This window comes from Epinephelus fuscoguttatus, linkage group LG17 (assembly GCF_011397635.1).
Source record: "Epinephelus fuscoguttatus linkage group LG17, E.fuscoguttatus.final_Chr_v1".
NCBI lineage: Eukaryota > Metazoa > Chordata > Actinopteri > Perciformes > Serranidae > Epinephelus > Epinephelus fuscoguttatus.
In genome coordinates this window covers 6,555,780-6,579,595 of record NC_064768.1, presented here as the reverse complement: position 1 = coordinate 6,579,595, position 23,816 = coordinate 6,555,780, and the positions used below count along the sequence as shown (strand labels likewise).

The following is a 23,816-nucleotide window of genomic DNA, read 5'->3' as shown; positions in this document are numbered from 1 at the left end:
TCTCGAGTTTACAGTTCTTTTATTTAGTGAGAAGTTCCATCTGCCTATCTTTCTGTCTAATATGTCTCCGTCTCTGTCCTCAGGCCCTGGCATCACATCGAGCCTATCTATTGACAGCACGGGTCCCCTCCAAGGTTAGTAAATCTAATCCTTATCTTCATTCTCTCCATCCACAAAGAAAAATTGTCTCTGATCTTTGTCTTTCTCTTGTCATTCCTTACTATTCTTTTACTTTCTTCCTCTCCTCCTCCCTATCTCCCTCTTGCTCTTTCTCCTCTTTGGGAATGTTTGTTATTTGGTCATGACAGACATGCTGCTGCTTGTTCCTCCACAGTCAGGTTGCCTCATTTTCACTTTTCGTCCTGTTTTTACATGAACAGGGGCCACAACAAGTCAGAGCACTTTCCTGACACTTTAACACGCACACACACACACACACACACACACGCACACACACACGCACACACAGATAGAATCAGGTGACAGCTATTGGATGGATTGCCATGATGCAGACATTAATGATTCCCAGAGGAGGAACTCTACCAGGGCTGCCCCCAAATAGTCGACCAAACGCTAGTGGACTAGAAACCTAATTGTTTCTAGATAATAAAAAGATTTCATTGGTCACTTAGCTGCAGAAAAAAACAAAACAAAACATGAAACTCTAGGAGATGCACCTTGTCAAATAAATCAAAACCTGTATAACTGGACCATGTGGGAATTTAATTTAAAAGGACAGACACAGGAAGAGGCCATGCCCAGCAGTCAGGAGGGAGTCATATTACAAACCAATCACAGCCGACAGATATCTTTCCCTTCTTCTGTAAATATTCAGTCTGATAAATACAGAAAAGTTGATCATTTTCGTGCAGGGCTACCCAGAGCTTTACATCTGTCCCACAGTCGATAGGCCTACACACTTATAAACAGTGCCTGGAAGAAGATCAGCTCTGCTCTCAGGATTTCAGGAAAATAGGCTATAAGATGCTTGTTAAGGTTGCTTAGCAGCCTTAAACGCAACCTGCTGTGGCACTCTTGAAAGCTGGTACAAAAAAGGCACAGGAGTAGCACCCAGCACCAAGGACGAACCCAAGGTGATATGTAAACTCATCTTCATTCGTCGACTACAAACATGACATATCATGTGAAACATGGAAGTAGCTACATGCCCATTAGCCACTTAGCACAATCATTACTGCTTTGCATACAGCATCATTAACAGGCGGCTCGCTCAGTGTGTGACGTGCACTTGTAGATAAAATATAGGCCTATATTAAGGAAGGTTCTTTAGTGCGGTTTTGTATTTCTCTGTAATGTAACAGTGTTAACAATGTTACTGATACTATTCTTTCTCACACCTTCAACTCAAACCATTGTGTTGCCCCGCCCAAAATATATCATTTAATAATTAAATTAATATCATGAACATGCAGGTGACTGGTCGACTAATGGCCCTAATTGACAACTATTGGTCAACTGGGAAAGTTTTTAGTCGGGGGCAGCCCTCAGCTCTAATGACTTTGGTGATACCTTTTTCTGTAGTGGCACCATGAGCTTCATGTTTGTGGGTTTGAGTGAAATGTCTTGGTAACTACGTGTTGGACTGACCATGAAGTTCGATACACACATTCATATTCCCCTCAGGATGAATTGTAATCACTCTGAGTTAACATCTAGCGCCACCAGCAGGTTAGTTTGTCTGGTACTTTGGTTTAAGACCAAATAGCTGCAAAACTGATGACATTTGCGTCGCCTAATTTTAACAAAGTCTTTATTTGAATGTATTTAACCTTTTAACTTTCTTTCTGTTTTAAGTTCTCACAATGCTTTAAATAATCTGTGTCTTTATTCCTCATATCACACTTCATAAACCCACATTAGTGCTGTGTCTGTATTTATTCCTCGACTTCTTCCTGGTCATCTTTGTGTCTGACTTGATATTTATTGTCTTTCCTCTTTTCTATGTCTCTCTACCCACATGCAAACATGTCCCACCATATGGAGACATCTGATAGTTTTACCCACAATGCAGCTGTGAGAATTCAGCCTGTGGGAAAGGAAAACAGTGAGAGGAAGAAAAGTTCAACCTGCAGGGCAAGCAACAGACAGACGGGGAGAAAAACATGCTTGAAATAGTAAAAAAGTAAAGACAAAATGTTTTCTGTGATGTACGTCCTAATGAAATACTGTCATAGATCTTATCCAGCAGTTAAAATGAATACACGTTCAATGGATAGTAGAGATGAAAACTGATTTCTTGATTGGTTTCTCCCGATTTTCAAGTTATAGAAGAGCAGACATTAGGTAATGACAAACACCTCAGGTTACAAGTCACAAAACCCGTTCAGACTGAAGCTTGAACTTGCGCACTTCCCAGTGTTAAGCTTCATAAATTGCTTTAGAAATTATGGGTCATCAGAGTGCTGTGTTATTAAAAGAGAAGTGAACCTGTGGTTGCATACAGCTCTAAAATAACTGACTCTGTTTCCTTTTTCTCAGGCTCAATTTTAATGGCGCTCTGGTAACCCTGCAAGTTTTTGGCCTCTGACTAATGAATGTGTGAATCAGGCCAGATAACATGTAAATAATACTCTGGAGTTTGCTCATACTGAAACTAACTCTGGATGTTGGATGGTGGATTTGGGACTGAGAGGTCTCTGATTTAAAACCCACATCCTGCTGTGTCTCCCAGCACAGTCACCACAGATCGTGACCTCTTACCACTTGGCATAGAAGATGTCTATCTCTGCAGGTTCTGTGCACACCGTCTGCTCGCAGCCCAGAATTTGTAACAGTGCAGATTATTGCTGCATCTCCACTGCATGGTACAGCACAGATCAACTCCACTTACTCTTTGTGGTTTTATACTAATTTAAGATGTGGTAAGTACCTGCTAGTGCCTGGTACTTTTTTTAGTAACACGTTGGTCGAGGCTCAAAACGAGCTGAGCCAATACCAGAGGGTGAAGTGTGAAGCACTGATTGGTCAGAGAGAATCAGGACATCCAGCAAAAACCTGACATTTTTAAAAAGCAAAGCTACCACCAAGTGCGACTAGGACTGCACAATTATGGTCAAAATGATAATCATGATTATTCTGATCAACACTGAGATCATGATTGTTTATCTCAGTTATTAGGGACAAAACATTTTTACTTCACTTTTACATTTAAATCAACAGAGCACTGCTTTCACTTCCATGTTGTGCTACATTCCTGCTAACTGACAAATATTTGCAGCAAAATAAGACTTAAAATAGGGTTCTTCTTCACCTGAATTCACTGGATGGATACAGTGATGCCCTGTACAGCATTGCTGGCATGGAGGACATATGTCCTCTTGGCCTTAATACCTCAATCATTGTCCAGTTTGTGTTGTTTTTTTATCAGTTGGTTTAACAAATTAGTTGTGTTGCTTGGTTCCACAGACACAAGTCTCTTGCACTCTAGATCCAAAATATTTCCAAACAGCAGATAATAATCCATACAGACGGACTAGCTTTTCACTTTCTGCTCTAGACATCAATTATCGTCTGCTCTCTGTTGTATATAAATCATTTTTTTCTGGACTGCAGCTGCAACATTCAGGAAAGTTTTTCACAGGTTGCTGCTGGGCTCATGACAGCTGCCATGGCTGTTAGATTAGGATGCTCTTTGGTTGATGTGCAGTGGAGTTTCTATTCTAATTCACATTTTAAATGTCAACATCACAATCAGTTACGTTCATTTAATTGTGGGAAGCCAAAATCTAGATTTTATATTTAAGTAGTCAGAGGTCAAGGTCATCCTTCCGTAATGCATCCATCTCATTTTTTTGAATGCGATGTCAAGAACACCTGAATTAAGCTCTCATCTCTTCTTAAACTGATCAGATGTTGGGGGTCAAAGGTCAATGTCATAGTAACCTTGTCTGTCTCATTATTGTGAATGCGATATCTCAAGAACGCCATAAGGGAATTTCTTTAAATTTGACACAACTGTCCACTTGGACTGAAGAATAACCTGAATTGAGATTGAAATTGAGAATTGTGTGGTCAAAGGTCAAGGTCACAGTGACCTCACAAAATATGTTTTTAGCCACTAACACTAGCCACTCACAAATTCATATGCTTATTATGACAAAAATTCATGCAAATGTCTAATAGGATAAAATGGTCAACTTCACTGTGACATCATAATGTTCTGCATAAAACTTCTCTCTATGCATTATTCAACATCAAATCTCAAGAACAGAAGGGGATACATTTGGTCAGATACTGTATTGATGACACTAATCTGCTTCTCTTCTGTGTGTGAAGCGTTCATGTTTTCACAGACACGGATGTAAATTGTAAGAGAAACTTGACTGGTGTGCGGAGGCATACAACGGCAGGGATGGCAATTCTAGTTTTTTACGTGTTAGCTTGGTCTTTAAAAATGTTGGACAATATATGCACGTATTGAATACAGTTTAAAAACCGCAGCATTATTTGTGCATGAAATAAGTTAAATAACCTCTAGATAAAATCCAGTGACTTCCCTCTGGTAGCTAACCCCTGATCTGTTGTTCCAGAGTGGGCCGGTGGTTTTTCTAACTCTGTGTGTGTGTGTGTGTGTGTGTGTGTGTGTGTGTGTGTGTGTGTGTGAGAGAGAAACAGAGGGTGGTTTGTTCCTCAGTGTGGACTGTCCCGGCAGCAGAGGGAGAAAAAAAGACAATGGTGGAATTTAACAGCTGGCAAGGAAAGGAGGGGAGGGGGCACGGTGTCTCTCTCTGCCCGTCATGCTCTCTCTGTTTCTGTTTCTGTAGATAAAGTCTGAACTCATGCTTACCTCCCTCCTATCTCTCCTCTTTATCCCACTTTTGTGGTCTCTTTCTTATTCTGTCTCTTCTATCTGTTCATCATCATGCCCCTACATTGTTTCTCTTTTCTTTCTTTTATTCACTCCTTGTTTTTTTTCCATCTTTCAATTTCTTTTTAATAACTCCTCTCTGTTCCTCCGTCTCCACATCTTCCTGTCTTTATTTATCTCCCTTTCTCCTCCCTTTCACTTGTACTTTTGTTGGCAGCGGGTTAATAAGTTGGTTATTTTTACTTTCTCTCCCTGGATTCAAAGGAAACTCTGTGAGGTTGTGACTCTGTGCTCTAGACGTTTGTTCAGCAGAGTATTTGTTAGCTGTTGTTTTCACATTCCCATTGTTTGTGTTTTGTTTCCTGTCCCCGGGGTTTGTCCAAGTTCTTGGTATAATAACGTCCAGCTTCATATCAATGTCTCTGCTACTAGTTCATTTAATGAACATGTAAATCACGCATCTGCTCACAACCTTTGATGTGGAAGAGCCATGGATAGATTTCTTTTTGAAGCATTATTGATAATTGTATAATGAAATTATTAGAATGAATTTTTATTTTATTTATTTTTTTAACCTTTATTTAACCAGGAAGTACCATTTAGACTGAAAATCTCTTTTACAAGAGAGACTTTTTGTTTCTTTTGTGATCGTTTTTACACTTGCCTGTTGGTCTTGCTATTTATATTGTATGATTGTTATTACTATTTTTAATTTTATACTTTTAAGCTGTGTTTTTGCTTTTAATGTAAATCACTATGTGATTTTGTATCTGTGAAAGGTGCTATATAAATAAACTTTACTTACTTACTTACCTAGCCGAGGTAGCAGCCAATCAAAACACATTTAAAATGCAACAAATATAACATATAATACAAAATCCATCACAAAACATCAACTATGTGTGTGTTGTCACAAAACCCGTGTTTCTAATTCTAGATCTTTTTGAATATTGTTCCATGTCCATGGTGCAGAATAGGAGAAAGCAATTTTGCCCAGATCTGTTAAAACCCAGGGGACAAGCAACCATTTGGAGAAGCATAGCTGGTAACTGACACACAGAAGGGTACAGAAGTGCAGTGATGAGTAAGGGACTCTGCATTTTTAATAAAATTAGAGATGCATGGTAAACTGAAACAAGGCTATGTAAAATGGAGGAGGTTGCATGCATATACAGTATGTCACCATAGTCAATCACAGACAGAAAAGTAGCTTCCACAATTTGTTTTCTCAGCACTGAAAGTCAAACAAGACTTAATAAAATAAAAGTCGATCTTCACTTTAAGCTTCCTAACTAGAGCAGCAATATGTACATTAATTGAAAGCTTGTCATCTCTCCATATACCCAAGTACTTGTATGAGGACACTCTTTGAATGGATTTACCATCAGAAGTGAAAATGCTAAAATCGTCATGCAGCTGGGAGCGAGCTTTTGAGAACACCATGAACTTTGTTTTCTGAGCATTTAAAAACAGTTTTAATCCCAGCAGAGCGGTTTGTAATGACTGAAGTACAGTCTGAAGCTCTGCACTATGAAGGGAGCATGCATGTAAATGACAGTGTCATCTACATATAAATGATTTGTATTCCAGCATTTTTCTGGAAAAGCTTTTGACCACGTTCACTCCATGAGGATTCTGGTGTCTTCGGCTAATATGGTCTTTCAGAGGCTGTAGCGGATAGAGCTAGAGTGAATTCCTTGAGGCCCTGACACACCAAGCCAACAGTGGGTTATCAGTTAACGTTGGGCTGTCGGTGAGCACCTGTCTCCCTAGTCTTTGTGGTGCGTCCAGCACTGTTGGCCCTCATCATCCCTTGTTGGCTTTTTTAAGCCGATTCAGCATGTTGAATCAATGACAGTAGAGCCTGTTGATGTATGAAATCACTCTGATGGTCAGTTCAGCTCAGCGCATGAAAAGAGAATGGGAAGTAAGCAAAGTAAACAAACAGCTAAAGCCAAGAGGGGGTAAGACCAAAACAAATTCTTACATAAGATAAGATTATTTTTCTTTAGTCATTGAACTCTTTAACAGAAATGTTTCCTGATGGTTTGTGTTGTTGTTCACTGGTGCAAATATGCTCTCTTCTTTCAACATTGCATTGTGTTGTTAATGTGCTGACTGGCTAGCATCATACCGGTCTTCTGGTTTTCCTTTTTGAATGACGAATACAAACAACTGCTGTCTGCTGGTGTGGAGAGTTATTTCCTCTCACACAGGTGCAGAACATATGTACTTATTGGCTGTGGTCTTTTTGGTGTGTTCATGTGCTACTTTTTTGCCAAGGCACAGGCAACATGAGGTGACGCAACAGTCAGCTTTCATCACCACTAGTAATTTCGTGTCGGTTTGGTGTGTCTGGGCATTTAGATGTAAGAATCCACTGGCACCAACCACATCATACTAGCATGTTGTTAAGGGGTTAAATAACTCTACAAAGTTAGGCTACATTTGGGTGAGGGAAAAACTGGTATGGCCATTTTCACAAGGGTCCCTTGACCGCTCAACTCAAGATATCTGAATAAAAATGGGATCTACATGTACCGGTGAGTCTCCTGTTTATAGGCATGCCCACTTTATGCTAGCCCCATACTGTTGTTTCTCATGTAGTACAAATGTGTTATTTTCAGCTATTGTATTTGAATATTTCTGTATACTGGACTCCCTACACAGTCATGGAATTGCATCAATTGTGCCTGACTGTAAAGCTTAGACTCTTGCGGATTAAATAAGTCCAGTTTTATTCATATGTGATGATGTTAGCTCCCATAGTAGCCATTTCATTATAGTGAAACCTTTTTTTTTGAAACTTGGCCTTACTGTATGAAATAACCTATAGTGACCTCTAAGATAACCACAGCCTCATGAAGCTTAACAGCCACAAACAAGAGACCTCAAGCATTCAGAGGATGTTTGCCTTCCATAAGTACACTGCTCAAAAAAATAAAGTGAACACACAATCATCACAGTGTAACTCAAAGTCAGTCAAACTCCTGGGATATCAACCTGTCCAATTAGGAAGCAATACTGATTGTGAATCAGTTTCACCTGCTGTTGTGCAAATTGGACAGACAATAGGAGGACGGGAGAGACAATTACCAAGACAACCCCTATTTAGGAATGGTTTTGCAGGTGGTGGCCACAGACCATTTCCCTCTCTGTGTCCTTTCTGGTTGATTCTTGGCTAGTTTGCATTTTTCCAGTGGCCTCACCACTAGTGGTATCATGAGGTGGTATCTGCAGCCCACAGAAGTTGCTCAGGTAGTGCAGCTACTCCAGGAAACCAAGGTGATGCTAACTTCATCATCTATAGAAAAGCAACATCCCTGCCCCACTCTAATGCCAGTGATTCGGCTATGTACATAGCTCCGCATTAGATGAGTAGGCCTTTCTGTTGTTGTTTTTTTTTTAATTTATTGGTATGTCATGTTGGGCATCATGGATGCCCCAGAAAACTGGTAAGTAAACAGTAGAAAGCAGCATGGATGCCAGTGAAAATGGTACAATTGTTTCTTCTTTTTCATATCTCTCATTCATTCAGTCTCTCTTTTTAACTCAGTGCCAAGAAATTTGGAAAGATGTTTGAGCACTGCTTAGACGGAGACAGACGGTATCTTTAGACCATACATCAAAATGTAAAAATTACCTTGTCGTATTTCCATTACTGCTGAACAGAGCTGGAGCAGATAAATATCTGCGACTTCTGCAGAGCACTTTGTCCCGGGAATTAGTGACAATTGTAACTTTTTCCACTAAAGACAAATGGCAGATTTTAGTGGGTGTTTTTTTTTTCTTCTGTTTTTGTTTTTGTGGGGTTTTTTTTGTTTTGTTTTGTCTGGTGGGAGAGAGGCTTTACTGTTATTTGCTTGATAATATAAAACCAGACCAAAAGTATGTGGATACCTCAGCAATCCAGCCATATGTGAAAAAAACCATGGTCATTTACAGCCTCCACTCAGTCTTTCCACCACATGTTGAACCTGATGCAGAGATTAGTTCCCATAGAGACACGAGAGCATCACTGAGGTCCACTCTGATGTTGTGTGATCATTTCTGTCTCACAGTCCACCTCATCCCAAAGGCGTTACATGGGGTTGAGATCAGGGCTTTTAGCAAACCAGTCAAGTTCTTCCACACCAAACTAAGAAAACTATTTCTTCATGGAGCTGGTTTTGTGCACAGGCGTGACGTTATGTTGAAACACGAAAAGGCAAAACACAGTGTTTCCACAATGTTGGAAGCAAACTATTGTCTTAAATATCCTATATGCTGTAGCATTAAAAGATACGTACAGTAGATGTCAGTCAGCACGTCCCCAGTTTGGAGAAACCGACAGGGGTACCACCACGCAAGCTTAGCAGTGTACTTCTGTGGATGGAGGAGCAGCAAAATGTATTTGAGGCACCTAAAAAGATGAATATGAGTTTATGTGTGTGCAATATCTAGAATGTTTTCACCACTTTACCTTACCATCAGACAGTGATTTCCAATGAGAATCAAAAGATGTTATATCGCTCTCTTGAAAGTAATGGTATATGGATGGACCTATACTTGTGTAGCGCCTTTCTAGTCTTCTGAGTCTTCTAGTCTTCTCAAAGAGCTTTTCACACTACGAGTCACATTCACCCATTCACACACACATTCATACACTGGTGGCCGAGGCTACCATACAAGGTGCCACTTACTACTCACACACAGATGGAACAGCCATCAGGAGCAATTTGGGGTTCAGTATCTTGCTCAAGACTAATTCGACATGCAGACTGAAGGAGCCGGGGATTGAACTGCTGATCCTCCAATTAGTGGACAACCCACTCTACCTCTAAGCCACAGCCGCCCCAGGAAGCCAGACTCCGCTGAGGAAAACAGTAATTTATTATCGCTGAACACAGGAGCAGTCAAAACCATACAATACTTGGTTGCTAGCTGTTATGTGCATGTGTTAATATTAAAGCCAAGGTGCTACTGACTAGCTAACTGACTGGATGCCCATTAACATTATAACTCCTATTGTGTGTATTAATTATTATTATTTTGTAGATTTCAAGCACTTTTCTTTTTTGAAGTGTTTTTTTATTTATGTATTTGTATTATATAATACAGACAAGAAGGAAAAAGCCAGAGGCAAACATTGAAAAAGTCAATTACTGTTAATGTGTTAATGTTACATGTTGTGCATTGCATTTCAAATAAAAGTCCAAAAAATAAGTCCAAGGTCCATTTTTGGTATTTTTGGTACTCACTATAGGGGGCTGGTTTACTCCAGAAACATACATACTGTTTATGTGTATGTTGAGGAGCTGCTGTATCAAAATGAGTTGTCTTCCCCCAGAAATTAGGGTTACGATATGTTTCTTTTATGATTCCAATCCATTCCTCTTTTGCTGTGGCTCAGCATTTAAATAACCTTTATGTGTTGTGCTTTTCTTTCACAAATGTGGGAATGAAACTGCGTTAAAATGTACAAAACAGTGAACTTTATCTTGGCTGGCTGGGCAGCTCTCTGGGTGCTCAGCACCCCTAAACTTCTGATCCTAGAATCGCCCCTGGCTGACCCCATTCACAGCACAGCAGCACATTGCTTTATCTTCCTAGGTGGTACTTCAGTCTGCTTCTCCAAACTGGGGGCATGCTGACTGACATCCACTGTAGGAAATACACTGACTGTGGATAAGTACCTCATACAACCCTGCCTCAAAAAAATTTAAATATTCCTTAAAGCTTTCCCTTCACTGGAGCTGAGGGGCCCAGGCAATGAAAAATCAAAAATACACAAATGTATGTGTCCACGTACACTTGAATATATAGAATGTTAGATATCGTGGATGACCAGATGTGCTAACAAAACAGCAACAGCTGGCTGTGACCTCAAGCAGCTCTCTGTTGAATTCAGTTGTTCCAAAATACAGCTGTGCAGTCAAATACTGTGAAACTCATGTCATCCTTCCCTCTTCTCCCTTTTATTTGATTTTCTGTCCTCCATCTACGCTTTCATCTGTAAAATGAAGGCATGAACCTCCAAATACAAATATTGTGGCTTAGAAGCTCAACATGTAGGTGAGGTGACAGGTGGATTTGTCTCCATGTGGGGGAAAAAGTGTTCCCACATTGTTAAAATTTGAGTATTTTTATATGAAACCAAACTTCAGACATTAAAAGCCATTAACCCAAGGAGTGTATGTGCGTGACCTGAAATCTCTCTGCGTCCAGTAAATGAAAGATTTGACTCACACACACTGTCTGTGGCCAGTAAATATTTCCTGGGAAAATTCTCCAGTTCTCAGGAAGTGAACCAGTTTAGGTTTTTCCTGAGAAGTGTTCACAATGTGGAGAGCACATTTTCCTTTGGGACAAAAAAGTTTCCATTTGTAAGTTGACTTGTTAAATGAAAAAATAAGGCAACATTCTGTTTTTCATAAACATGTTGCCTTATTTGATGTCTCTACGGACGTGATGTCGAAATAAAAGAGGTTGATAATATGTTTAATTTCACAATCTGTCTCCTCCTTTTTTATTTCAGGTTGAACACTCCTTCAGCTTCCTGGATATCCAGGGAATCAGCAGCAACAAGCCCACTCAGGTACACACTGACAATAGTGCAACACTTATTGTGCAGTACAGTGATGACACACCTGACCACACCTGGACCACATCTTAAAAGCTACACACACACACACACACACACACACACACAAGAATCACTGATGTCTTTTACCACCACCTGTTTCGGGAATTATCCCAGCATTAAAGATTTATTGATTAATTCTTTAAACACATGTTGTTTCAATGAGGATAACTGGTCTCAGCTGTACTCACCTGCTTAGCCTGTTTCGGGGAATCATGATGACAGCGTGGATTCGTTTTATCACCTTGGCAGTATTTTGACTCATTTGTTTCATGTTGCCTTGTTTGTGTCGCCCCCCTGCAGCTGCTGTTGGAGTACGAGCGCGGTCCATGGAATCTCCGGCTGGGCTCGGCGGAGGAAGTGGACGAGGTGATCGCTCACATTGGTAGCTGTGTTCACCGGATCTGTCCCACTGGCTCACCTGTGTACGTTTTTTTTTTATTTTATTTTTTTATTGACAAATGTACGAAACAATTTGGCACAGTACAGTGTCTTATACAATTATAGAAGCTACAGACAAGCCAAGTTTACACAAATAATGAAAATAAAGAAAATAAATACATAAGTGAATTAAAAAAAAAAAGGAAATAAAGTGAGAGAACTAGGGGAACTCTGTGAGATTAATTACTTAATTATAAAGCTTCACAGCAGCCAACCTGTATTTTTCTTCATGCATTTTAGAGATGAAAAATAATGGCATAACTCCTTATGAAAAACATATATTTGGGGTTTTGTTTTCATGATTTTTTTTCTTATGTATAAAGAATTTTGTAAGCATGATGTATTAATTCCAAGGATCTTTAACAGGCATACCATATAAAATATTCTCTTTTGTTAAATTAGAGAAATTGACACATTTAGGGAATAACCAGTCATGTAAATCTTCCCAAAAGACATTAATACATTTACAGTCATAAAATAAATGTTCCGTAGTTTCAATTTCATCATTACAGAATGAGCAGTTGTTATGCTCTAAACCAAAACGACATCATAAAAATTCAGCAGAAGGGTGTATTCCATTAAGAATTTCAAAGTGAACTTCCTTTATTTCGGTGCAATTGGATACTTAAAAAATTTGGACTTTAAATTCTCAGCTTCCTTTTTAGAGAATAATTGTAGAATTGAGTTTCTGTTTGTTGAGAATGGATGTAATTCATTAATAAAGGTTTGCCATATTGTGACGTTAGGCAACTTTAAGCTATTGAGATTATGACCATTCACCAAAAGTGAAGGAAGATTTGGGTTAATATGACTTTGATATAAGTTATTGGACATTATAATTATAGATTGAGGAATTGCTTTGATTACAATATCGTATTGCCTTCTGTCATTAAGATTAAATTTGGAACAGAATTCTGCAAAGGGTATAATATTTCCAGTGTTATCTAACAAATGCATTACAGACCATATTCTGTTCTCTAACCAATCTTGGTAAAATATGGATTTATTTCTAAGTAAGACATACCTGCATTCCATAGTGGGGTGTTATTAGGACTAGGGCTGCCACTAACGATTATTTTAATTGTTGACTAATCTGTCGATTATTTCTTCGATTAGTCGACTAATCATTTCATCGAAAAATGTGTTAAAATGTTGAAAAATGTTGGTCTGTCTCGCCCAAATCCCAACATTACGTCATCGAATGTCTTCTTTTCTACTCACGCCGAAGGGTTTTAGTTCACGGTCATGGGAGAGTGTGTAAAGCTGCCAATATTTCAACGTAAGAAGCTGCAATAAGAGTATTTTGGGTACTTTTATAGTACTTTTCTATGAAAATTGACTCAAACCGATTAGTCGACTACTAAAATAGTCACCGATTATTTTAATAGTCGATTAGTCACCGATTAGTCAACTAATCGTGGCAGCCCTAATGAGGACTAAAATTATGCTTGAAAATCATTTTCCAGTATAGTAAAACCTGTTGATGGAAGGCAGGTAATTTGATGGTGAGCCTTTTAAGATCAAAGGCACGTCTAAGGAGAAAGTTAATGCCTCCTAAACTCATAAAAATATGGTTTGGGATGTGGAACCATTGGCTATTTTCATCTCTTAACAAGGATCTTAGCCAATTAATTTTCATGGTGCCATTAATACAATCAATATTGATGGCTTTAAGACCTCCGTCCTCGTATCCTTTAACCATAATTCCTTTTCTGATGTAGTGTGTTTTCCTGTTCCATATATAATTGAAGTTTGCTTGGTTTATAGTCTTTATTGCACTTTTAGAGAGTGATAGCGAATAGGCTGGGTAAATGAATCTTGAGAGGCATTCCATTTTTGTGAGGAAAATTCGACGAATAATAGAGATGTCTCTTTGGGACCACATATGTTCTGCATTTATCTAAAGTATTCCAAATGTTGAGGTTATCTAGAGTGTTAATGTCCTCAGTAATGTGTATGCCTAAGTATTTAACGGTTGATTTAACAGGTGAATGAATGAATTGTTGTTAGAGGGGAATTATGGATTGGTAATAATTCACACTTTTTAAGGTTTAATTTTAAGCCAGATGCCTTGGAAAAGAAATTAATTGTATTAAGGACTTTGGGGATTTATTCAGTATTTTTCATGAATGTGGTTGTGTCGTCAGCCAGTTGGCTAATTGCCAGTTGTTTGCCTAATTTTCAAAATCTGTGTTTTTTATAAGAATTGAAAGCATTTCTGCTGCTGCGATAAATAAGGGAGAGATGGAACGTCCTTGCTTAATTCCTTTATTAACTGAGAATCTAGGACATGTTCCTTGTGGTAGTATTATATTATATTATATTATATTATATTATATTATTACTTTCATCAAGGTTGTTGTAAGCTATTATCATTGCCGTCTGTCCTGCGTCTCTCTCTGTCTCTGTCTCTCTTTCTGTCTCATTGTGTCATATGGATTACTGTTAATGTATCATGTTGATCTGTTCTGTACGACATCTATTGCACGTCTGTCCGTCCTGGAAGAGGGATCCCTCCTCAGTTGCTCTTCCTGAGGTTTCTACCGTTTTTTTCCCCGTTAAAGGGTTTTTTGGGGAGTTTTTCCTTATCCGCTGTGAGGGTCTTAAGGACAGAGGGATGTCGTATGCTGTAAAGCCCTGTGAGGCAAACTGTGATTTGTGATATTGGGTTTTATACATAAAACTGATTGATTGATGTTTGATAGTATGACTGTACTATAAAGAAGTTTAATCATGTTCATAAAGTTTTCTCCAAATCAAATAGCTAAAAATAAACTTATGTTCGACTGTACTGAACGCTTTAAAAAAAAATCTAAAAATAAAATAAAACCTTCTTCTTCAGTTAGATGGTTGTATTCCAGCAGGTCAATCACAAGCCGTATATTATTATGAACTGATCGGCCTTTAAAACCAGATTGTGTATCTGAGGTAATTTGTGTGATACCAGATTTCAGTCTGTTTGCATAAATGTGTGTTAAAATTTTCAGTATTGAGCAAGGTTATGGGTCTAAGATTGTCAATTAATTTGGAATCTTTACCAGGCTTAGGGATGAGAGTGATCAACCCCTGCTTCATATAGTTGGAAGAATGTGAGATTCAGATATTTCTTTTAACGTACAAAAAATGATGTCTTTAAGATGTACCCAGAAATGTCTATAGAAGTTGCTTGTTAGACCATCTGAACCTGGGGATTTGTCTAATGTTAAACATTTCATGGCTTTTTCCACTTCATCCATACTTATCTCAGCCTCGTATATGCTTTTGAAACACTCATCAATTCTGGGGATCCACTTTTTAATACGCTCAAAGAAAGCATCAGCTTCTGAGGATGAATAAGAAAAGGAGTACAGTTCACTGTACAATTTGAGGATTTCCTTGGAAATTAAATCTGGGTCAGTACATTCTTGATTATCTATCAGTAGTGTTCTTATTGCATTTCGTTCTTGTCTCCTTTTTTCCAATCTACAAAAGTACGCAGAACTCCTCTCTCCCTCTTCTATCCATTTCGCTCTTGATCTAATATATGCTCCTTCGGCTTTAGAAAGATAAATGTTGATGTTGATGTTGACAATGAAGATTGCAAGAGTATAAGTTTTTGTTGGCTGTTCTCATTTAGAGAGGATTTATTACAGATACCAGTTATTTCTGTGATGATTTCCATCTTTTTTTCCTTACTTTCCCTGCTCAATATTTTGCTATTTGAAATAGAAATCTGGCGTACTTTGTATTTTAGATACTCCCATTTGTTTCTATAAGTTGCGAGGTTTGAATCTGTTGTTATATTATTGACCGTTGTAATAATTTCTTGGCAGAAACACTCACTTTTCAGGAGGTTTGAATTAAATTTCCCAAAACCTTTTTTAAAGCATTTGTTTGTGGACATAAAATTAAGTTTAACCATACAGTGATCTGTTAAAGATGCAGCAGAAATTGTGGAAGTTGGATCCAGCCCAGGCCTATTATCTGACACTAACCAAAAATCAATTCTGGATTTGACTGAGCCATCAGGTTTGAACCATGTGTAGATTTGGGTATCAGGATCATCAGATCGCCATACATCTTTTAGGTTAAACACACTACAAAAATCAAGTAACACAGGATTGTAAAAGTGTCTCTGGTATTTGGATGGAGATCTAGCAAGCCATTCGTCCAACACCATGTTGTAATCACCACTAAAAATAAGGTTTTCAGGAGGATACCTTTGACATAGGGCCTTAATTGTTTTTGTAATTTCAGAAAACATACTTTTGTTTTGGTTAGGGTTATTATACCCATAAATGTTTCCAAGAGTCAGAAAGTCATCATTAGCTTCAAGAACACATAGTATCCAGTGACCTAAAGCGTCTCTATTTGTAATCAAAACTTTCCCAGGGAAGCTGTTTAATAGTATGGCGACACCTGCGGATCTAGTTGTGCCATAACTAAAGAGAATTTTTTTACACCCCATTGATTTGACCATAATTTTTCATCCATGTCATTTGAATGTGTCTTGCAAGAGATAACATTGCACTTTTTCATTTTTGCAAAAAAGGAAGGTTGATTTTCTTTTAATAGAATCTCTCAGACCCCTAGCATTAAGTGAAACAAAGGAGAACTTAGAATTGAAAAAAGACATAAAAGAAGGAAGGTATGGACGTTAAGTTTTGGAATTAAGCACTAATATACTGCCCCAATCCAACACTACTGAGTTTTATAATAGTTGGAAAACAAATCTTCGTGTCCTTCTGTAGTAAGTGGTTTAATGAACTTATGAATGTAAACAGCACTGATAAGGGAGGTAAGTGGTAGAATATGATTTCGGAAAAATAGTGCACCTTTTAAGTTATATTATTTACCTCTCGCACGACCTTTAAACTGTGGTCCACATAAAGTGCTGAACTTTTCAGAACTACTTTCGTTTCGAACAGCAGCATGTAATAAACATATTTAGCTTATAACCTATCAAAGTAGAAAACCTGAGAAATGTGAGAACATTTTAAACCTGGAGCCTTTCAAGAGACTCTTATTTAACTGAGAGTGTATGACACATTTTGTAATGTGTAGACCCTAAAGCCACTGATGTACCCCACATGTCCTCTGTAGTACACATTCTTCCCAGCAGCTCTGGCTTGCTCCATCTTCGGCCACGCAGCAGCACGAGCTTCACGGTCAGCTTTGCAGAAATGATGATGAGGTGTGTGAGGTTGAAATAAAAGATAAAGTCCACAAACCAGAAGCTGGTCCTTGAAGAATTTATTCAATGTAACGTTTCAGGCTCAAATAAACTTTGAATAAATTCTTCAAGGAGCAGCTTCTGGTGTGCGGACTTTATCTTTTATTTCATTCTTACTTTTTGGTCCAGCACCCAGCATTAAGTCTTTTGGGATGTGCGTGCTATCTTTACCTGTTTAGGTGTGTGAGGTTGAGCCACTTGTCAGTTGGCAAAAGACAAGACATGATTGGTTTGTTTAGATTTACACCCACCCCAACAGTCCTACCTTGTAAACACAGCCAGCATGGTGAGGAGGGGGTTTGTCAACTTGCGTCGCGTGTGTCTGTGAAGGAGCCTGAATGAATACTTCATGAAGTATTGGATGACATGGATTCATCAATGTTATCATAGCTTTTTGGTACACAGCAGCTACCGTTGTTGCAATACGCATTACAAACAGTGAGGCGTTAGAGTGCGCTATCCATTTGAATGCAATATATGATTTCAACGTTAGATGGGAGAAATTCTTACACACTGTGGCTTTAATGTCTCATCTGTGTTACAGTAAGATTTCTGCTTATGGTTAACAATTTGTGCACATTCAGAGCATACCCCACATGTCGTATGACTGTGTAAAAGAAAGGCTAATTATAAAACTGTGAAAATGTGCATGTAGGACTAAACAGGCATTAAGAGGCAGAAGCACACAAACAATCCCCAAGAACACCTCAATGCTCCCCTTGTCAAAAATATTGAATCCAGCACCCCGGTGACAATATATGAACCCCCCCTTGGGGGCCAGTGTTGCCCTCGCCGAGAGGCACTATGAGTACTAATCAGTTAATGAAGACAATCTGTATATTGACTGGTTGATTGTCTTTTGCTACTTTCAGAGTCCTGTACTATGAAGCAGGATTTGGAGCTAGTGAAGTAACTTCAGGATTAACTCTGGGATTTTACTACTATGTACCTGGTTCTCTTTCTACAGAGATAAATCACTGTGTCAGCTTGAACAGCTTAATTTATGGTCAGAGTTTTGGATCACAGCCCGTCAACACCCCGACCTTTGACCAATCAGATTACTGAAGAAAATGTGTCCTGACATGGACAAAAGTCCTTAGTTTAAGGTAAAAAAGAGTTGCCTATATGTTATTATAGGTCTGTAGAATCATTTAATTGTTCCAGGGCTAGCTATTTCCACTGGTTTGAAAATAGAGCTTCTGACAGAAAGGTTGTTTACAACACTAAACATGTGATTTTAGCAGGATTTTAACTTATGCAAACTTTATTTTAGTCTGCAGTGATAGTGTTGCTATCTTTATGCCTCTGCGCTGGTGATAGCCGTGGCTGGAGGCATTATGTTTATGGTTTGTCCATCAGTACATCAGTACATCTGTACATATGATGTACGTCCATATGTACGTATTTTGTTTTGATTTTGTTGTTTAAGGGTCAAAGGTCAATGTAACTGACCTTGAGTCCATCTAATTCTCGTGAATGCAATATTTCAAGAGCAGCTTGAGAACATTTTTTCTTCTTCTTAGGCACAAATGTCCACTTTTAACTAATTAGTTTTTGGTGGTCATAAGTCAAAGGTCAAGGTCATTGTGACCTTGTCTGTCTTACTCTTGCCTCAGTGGAATTTCTTTAAACTTGTCACAAATGTCCTCTTTGACTGGAGAGTAAACTGATTTGAAATTTGTGGTTGAAGGTAAAAGGACAAGGTTACTGTGAGCTCACAAAACATGATTTTGGCCATAACTCAAGAATGTGTATGCAAAAAAAAAAATCACAAAACTTCACACAAATGTCTAATAGGATAAAAAGACGAAGGTCAACTTCACTGTGACATCATAAAAAAAAGCCAATACTCAACATCATATCTCAGGAACAGAGGGGGACACATTTGGTTAGGTACTGAATTGGCGACACTAATGGTAAAACTGTGCTGATGTTATAGATCGTCTGTGCTGTCGGAGGGAAGATGTGTGTGAAACATCCATGTTTTTACAGACATGGATGTAAACTGTGAGTGAAACTTGACTGGTATGCAGAGGCAAACAACTGTGGGGCAGTTATTCTAGTTATACTCTGATTCCATTACTGCAGCTCAAAATAACATGTGATGAGAACTAGGGGAAAAAAATTAAATAATCCACACACTTTAACTGGCTCCTGTTATTATAAATACTAGGCGACTTTTCTGCCCTTTACTTATGTAGCAGAAACAGTCTGGCATCACTTCCAAGTGTTCTATGTGACACATTCAGAGTAGTTTCGTCATCATCCAACGAAATAGCCAAAAATACTCACTCTATACTAATTTCATATATAATAATAATGCCTACACATATTTTGAATCTTGGACGATTTTAAATAGTTTTGAAAATTTATTTTCAGTGTTTCTACATCTTCTCTTATAAGATTACAGGCTATCATTTACATTTCACACCGATAACTATAAAGGTCCATAGATAAAATGTCCCTGCAGGTAAGTACTTCAGCGTTTCATGTCATATGATATGAAGTACTTCATTCATGGTTCTGATGATGTCGCTCGCAATTAACACCCCCACCTCTTTCATATGAATGGGCTTGTGGCTGGATAGGAAAACACAGAGTTGACTGAACTAGTTGATGATCAGCTTCGTAGTACCGGTTATCCAGTCAGCCAGTGTGACGGGTTAGGGAAGCCAGATAATAAAAAAATATCCTGTGTAAGTTTTACTGGTTTTCTCTGGACACTGCTTCCATGCTTCTCCTATCTATTTGTCTGTGAAACCTGTGTGAGAGGAGAAGATACACAAAGATTCCCTCTCTGAGATTTAAGAGGTTCTTAAAAGTTAACAAATTATTATTATTATTTTAATTTCTTCTCCCTCCCTCTTTCTGTAAGGAAGAAAGTTGATGAGGAAGTTGAGTCTGAAGCCTCCAGAGAGAACAGCGGCCCTCCAGGCCTTGTGGGATGAACAGGGCTCAGCAGATCTGGGACCCTGCGGTAAATCCCCAAAATGTTAAAAATGTGTTTAATGAAATGTTTAAACTGTATTTAAGTTTTAAAAGTTGTTGTCTTGACTCTTTTCAGGTGGTTTTTCTCATCAGTACTGGTGTGTGTGTGATCACCTGGGTCTGCCGTACAGAGAGGAGGTCCAATGGGTCTGTGCTCTACACTGAAATCATTATTCTGTTTTATTCATGTATTTTGTTCTGTCTCCTGTTTTTTCAGCAGTAAGAGATTTTTACTGTTTTTTTTACACTTTTTTTGATACACCGCCAGCTTTTTTCCTTGCTACAATAACTTCTTTTTCCACAAAATTTTTACCTATGTTTCTAATATTCGTGTCCCTGTGTGGGTTTCTGTTGCTTCCTCATGTGATGTATTTTCTTCAGTTTGTCCTCCTGTGTTCCTCTGCTTCTTGTTTTTTTTCTTCTGCTTCTTTTTTTATTCATCTGCTTGTGTTTCTTTTTTTGTTTCTCACCATTCCTTTCGCTGCTACTTTTTCTGTGACAGTTGCTGCACCAGTTTAACTCCATCTGTGCTTTAATTGTCTTTTTTTAATTCTTTTTTGCTGCTGTTGATTTGAGATGTGTAAAATTCTGAGCTGTTTCCTCTCATCTCACCTGTTGTCACCTTCCCCTCCTGCAGGATGTGGACACTATCTATCTCACTCAGGACACCAGAGAGCTCAACCTGCAGGATTTCATCCATCTGGAGAACAGGTATGTAATCATGCGAATTTAACTATGATTCTGACCAAGGTGATGACTAACAATTTTACCCTTTGGTATGCATCATTTGGTTTTACCAACACATCATACAAAACATTTTATTAAAGATTTTAATCTGTGTTGTTTTGTGTTTCATTGTTATGTTTTAAACGTCACGAAATGACACTTTCTGAAAAAATCAGCATAAAAAAAGTTTATTCGTATTGCTACTCTAGGATATAATGTCTGACAGTTGTAACTGTTTTGTTTTTCTTTCTGCAGGGATCTGGTGGCAATCATCGCAGCTCTAGAGTACAACCAGTGGTTCACTAAACTCTCTGCCAAAGACTACAAACTGGTAACACTGATACAAACAACTCTGCTCTCTGTCTGTTTTTTATTTGAAAAACAGTGAAATTAAAAAGCTAAGGTTTGAAAAGTGTTGATACTTAGTTCATTTTTGATACGTGTTTTAAACAATCTCCTTTAATTATACATTCGATAGTAACTGAAAGTACCTAAGGCTAATATATTACAAATGTGTTGGTATGTGTTCAGTGACTTTTTCTGTACCAGCACTGTGTGCAGGTTCTTGATTAAAAAAAAAAAGAAGAAAAACAGATTTTACTGTTGTGTGTGCTAAGGATTTTTTATGCCCTTGCCAGTGTTAGCCTTCCATCCGCCTGTCCCATGCTTGTGAACATAATATCTCAAGAACATCTTAATGAAATTTCTTTGGCACAAACATTCACTTGGGCTGAAGAATAAGCTGATTACAATTTGGTGGTCAAAGATGAAAGCTCAAGGTCAGTGTGACCTCACGAAATATGTTTTTGGCTATAATTCAAGAATTCAAATTCTAATTATGACAGAACTTCACACAGATGTCTAATCGGATAAAATGTGCTGATTGTATAGATCTTCTGTGTGTGAAGCATCCATTTTTTCGCAGACATGGATGTAAACTGTGAGAGATGTAAACCGGTGCAGCCGCAGAGGCGGTAATTCTTGTTTCTTTTCACTGTGGTTTCGATAGAGGTATTTGGTATCATTTTTTTATACAAGTATTGTTATAAAGTTTAAAATTCTGGTATCATGACAACATTAGTAGAAACCATTAAATATGATCAGATGGGACGCAAAAAATTCTCAACTGCTGAGTGAACTATGACCTCCAATCACTTAAACAAAAAATCCCTGGCAATACAGTATACATTAAGCTAATTCTGTTTTTGCCTCTTGAAAATCTCACTGAGATCAAATAAAATCAAAGGCCTGTGTGTGTGATGTGTGTTTCTGCCTTTCAGTCGACCGATGTGTGCGAGCAGATCTTCAGAGTGGTGGCTCGATCCAGCCGGCTGGAGGAGCTGGTCCTGGACAACGCTGGACTGAGAAGGTTCAAACAAAAGAGCTGATGTCCATGTGCATTAATCTCACTGGATGCGTTTTCTAAGTAACCTGATCAATGCATTCTCAGAATCAAAGTCAAATAACATTAAATTAAGTGTTTGTCAGCAGGACACAAAGTCCATTCAAGATATCAGATGTTTGTTAGCTTGACGAAAGGTGAGAGGTCGTCGAGTTTGACAACCTTAAACACTCTATAAACGTCACTGATTGTGTTGTTTTGTTTCTTCTCTTCAGTGATTTTGCTCAGAAAATGGCCAGCGCTCTGTCACACAACCCCGCCTCCACACTGCACACACTCAACCTGAGCAACAACTCATTGGAGGACAAAGGTTAAAACACACTCACACTGCACGCTGTTGTTATTGTGTAACCTTATCGCTTTCTAAAACATGCATATCTCTGATTCTGTTAAAGGGATTGTTCTGATCTTTTGAAGAGGGTTTGTAGGAAGTACTTGTAAACAGTCAGTGTATTACCCAGAGAAGATGTCAGTCAGCATTAGGGCTGCCTTTCTCTTTCTTTAGAACAGTACAGAAGTACCGTACACAAACATACACGTCACTGTATCCTCCACAAGTTCCTACAAATGTTTCAGAACATAAAAATATAAAGATACAGAGAGATTAATAAATAACGGCCCTTTTATAGTGTAGTCTGTTTCAAATGAAGCTGGTAGCCTCTGCAGTTGTGGTGAGTAAAAGCCCCGCCACCATTTTTTAATTTTCTTAGTTTAAGTCATCTGGTGAAAATTCCTGTATTTTTTAATATCGCAATATATATTGCAAAAAAAAATCGCAATGTCAGTTTTTTCCAATATCATGCAGCCCTAGTCGGCATGTTCCCACTTTGGAGAAGAAGGCTGGAGTCTCACATGGAAGCTAAGCATTGTACTGCTGTGGTCAAGGACAGCAGTAAAACATAATTTAATTCAATTCAGTTTTATTTATACAGCCCAATATCACAAATCACAGTTTGCCTCACAGGGCTTTACAGCATACGACATCCCTCTGTCCTTAAGACCCTCGCAGCGGATAAGGAAAAACTCCCCAAAAAAACCCCTTTAACGGGGGAAAAAAACGGTAGAAACCTCAGGAAGAGCAAGTGAGGAGGGATCCCTCTTCCAGGACGGACAGACGTGCAATAGATGTCGTACAGAACAGATCAGCATAATAAATTAACATAAGCCACCTAAAAAAAATTATTTCAGTTTAAGTGTACGAGGGCTGCCCCTAACAGTTAGTCGAACAGAAAGTTCTTCAGTTGGCAAGATTTCATTAGTCATTTAGTTGCAGAAAAAAAAAACACGTGAAACTCTGTTAGGAGCTGTGCCTAAACCTATATGACTGGACCATGTGGGAATTCATTTTGAAAGGACAGACACTGGAAGTGGCCACATTCAGCAGTCAGACAGGAGTCATGTTAATTTCCAGGGCTGGTACCTGTGGTTATTCCACAGGCTAGTTAATAACATGTCGGGCAGGAAATCCAAAGTGTGGGATCATTTTGAGAAGGTGAAGGATGAACCCAAGGTGATATGTAAACTCATCTTCATTGGTCAACTACAAACATGATGTGTCATCTGAAACATGGAAGTAGCTATATGCCCATTAGCCACT

General features: G+C 38.5%; 1 protein-coding gene across 2 annotated transcripts in view; it reads left to right on the top strand.

The window, feature by feature from the left end:
• LOC125904248 (F-actin-uncapping protein LRRC16A) overlaps positions 1–23,816 on the top strand; it is an 83,255-nt gene that overhangs the window by 18,076 nt on the left and 41,363 nt on the right. Inside the window, exons 3-11 of one of the 2 annotated variants that reach the window (XM_049601531.1) lie at positions 84–134; positions 11,346–11,405; positions 11,754–11,875; positions 19,983–20,080; positions 20,168–20,238; positions 20,729–20,802; positions 21,073–21,148; positions 22,098–22,186; positions 22,435–22,529. In XM_049601531.1, coding sequence (XP_049457488.1) covers positions 84–134; positions 11,346–11,405; positions 11,754–11,875; positions 19,983–20,080; positions 20,168–20,238; positions 20,729–20,802; positions 21,073–21,148; positions 22,098–22,186; positions 22,435–22,529 — 736 coding nt within the window. Of the gene's footprint in view, positions 1–83; positions 135–11,345; positions 11,406–11,753; positions 11,876–19,978; positions 20,081–20,167; positions 20,239–20,728; positions 20,803–21,072; positions 21,149–22,097; positions 22,187–22,434; positions 22,530–23,816 lie in introns of those variants that run through there. The other variant, XM_049601533.1, reaches the window with a different exon arrangement.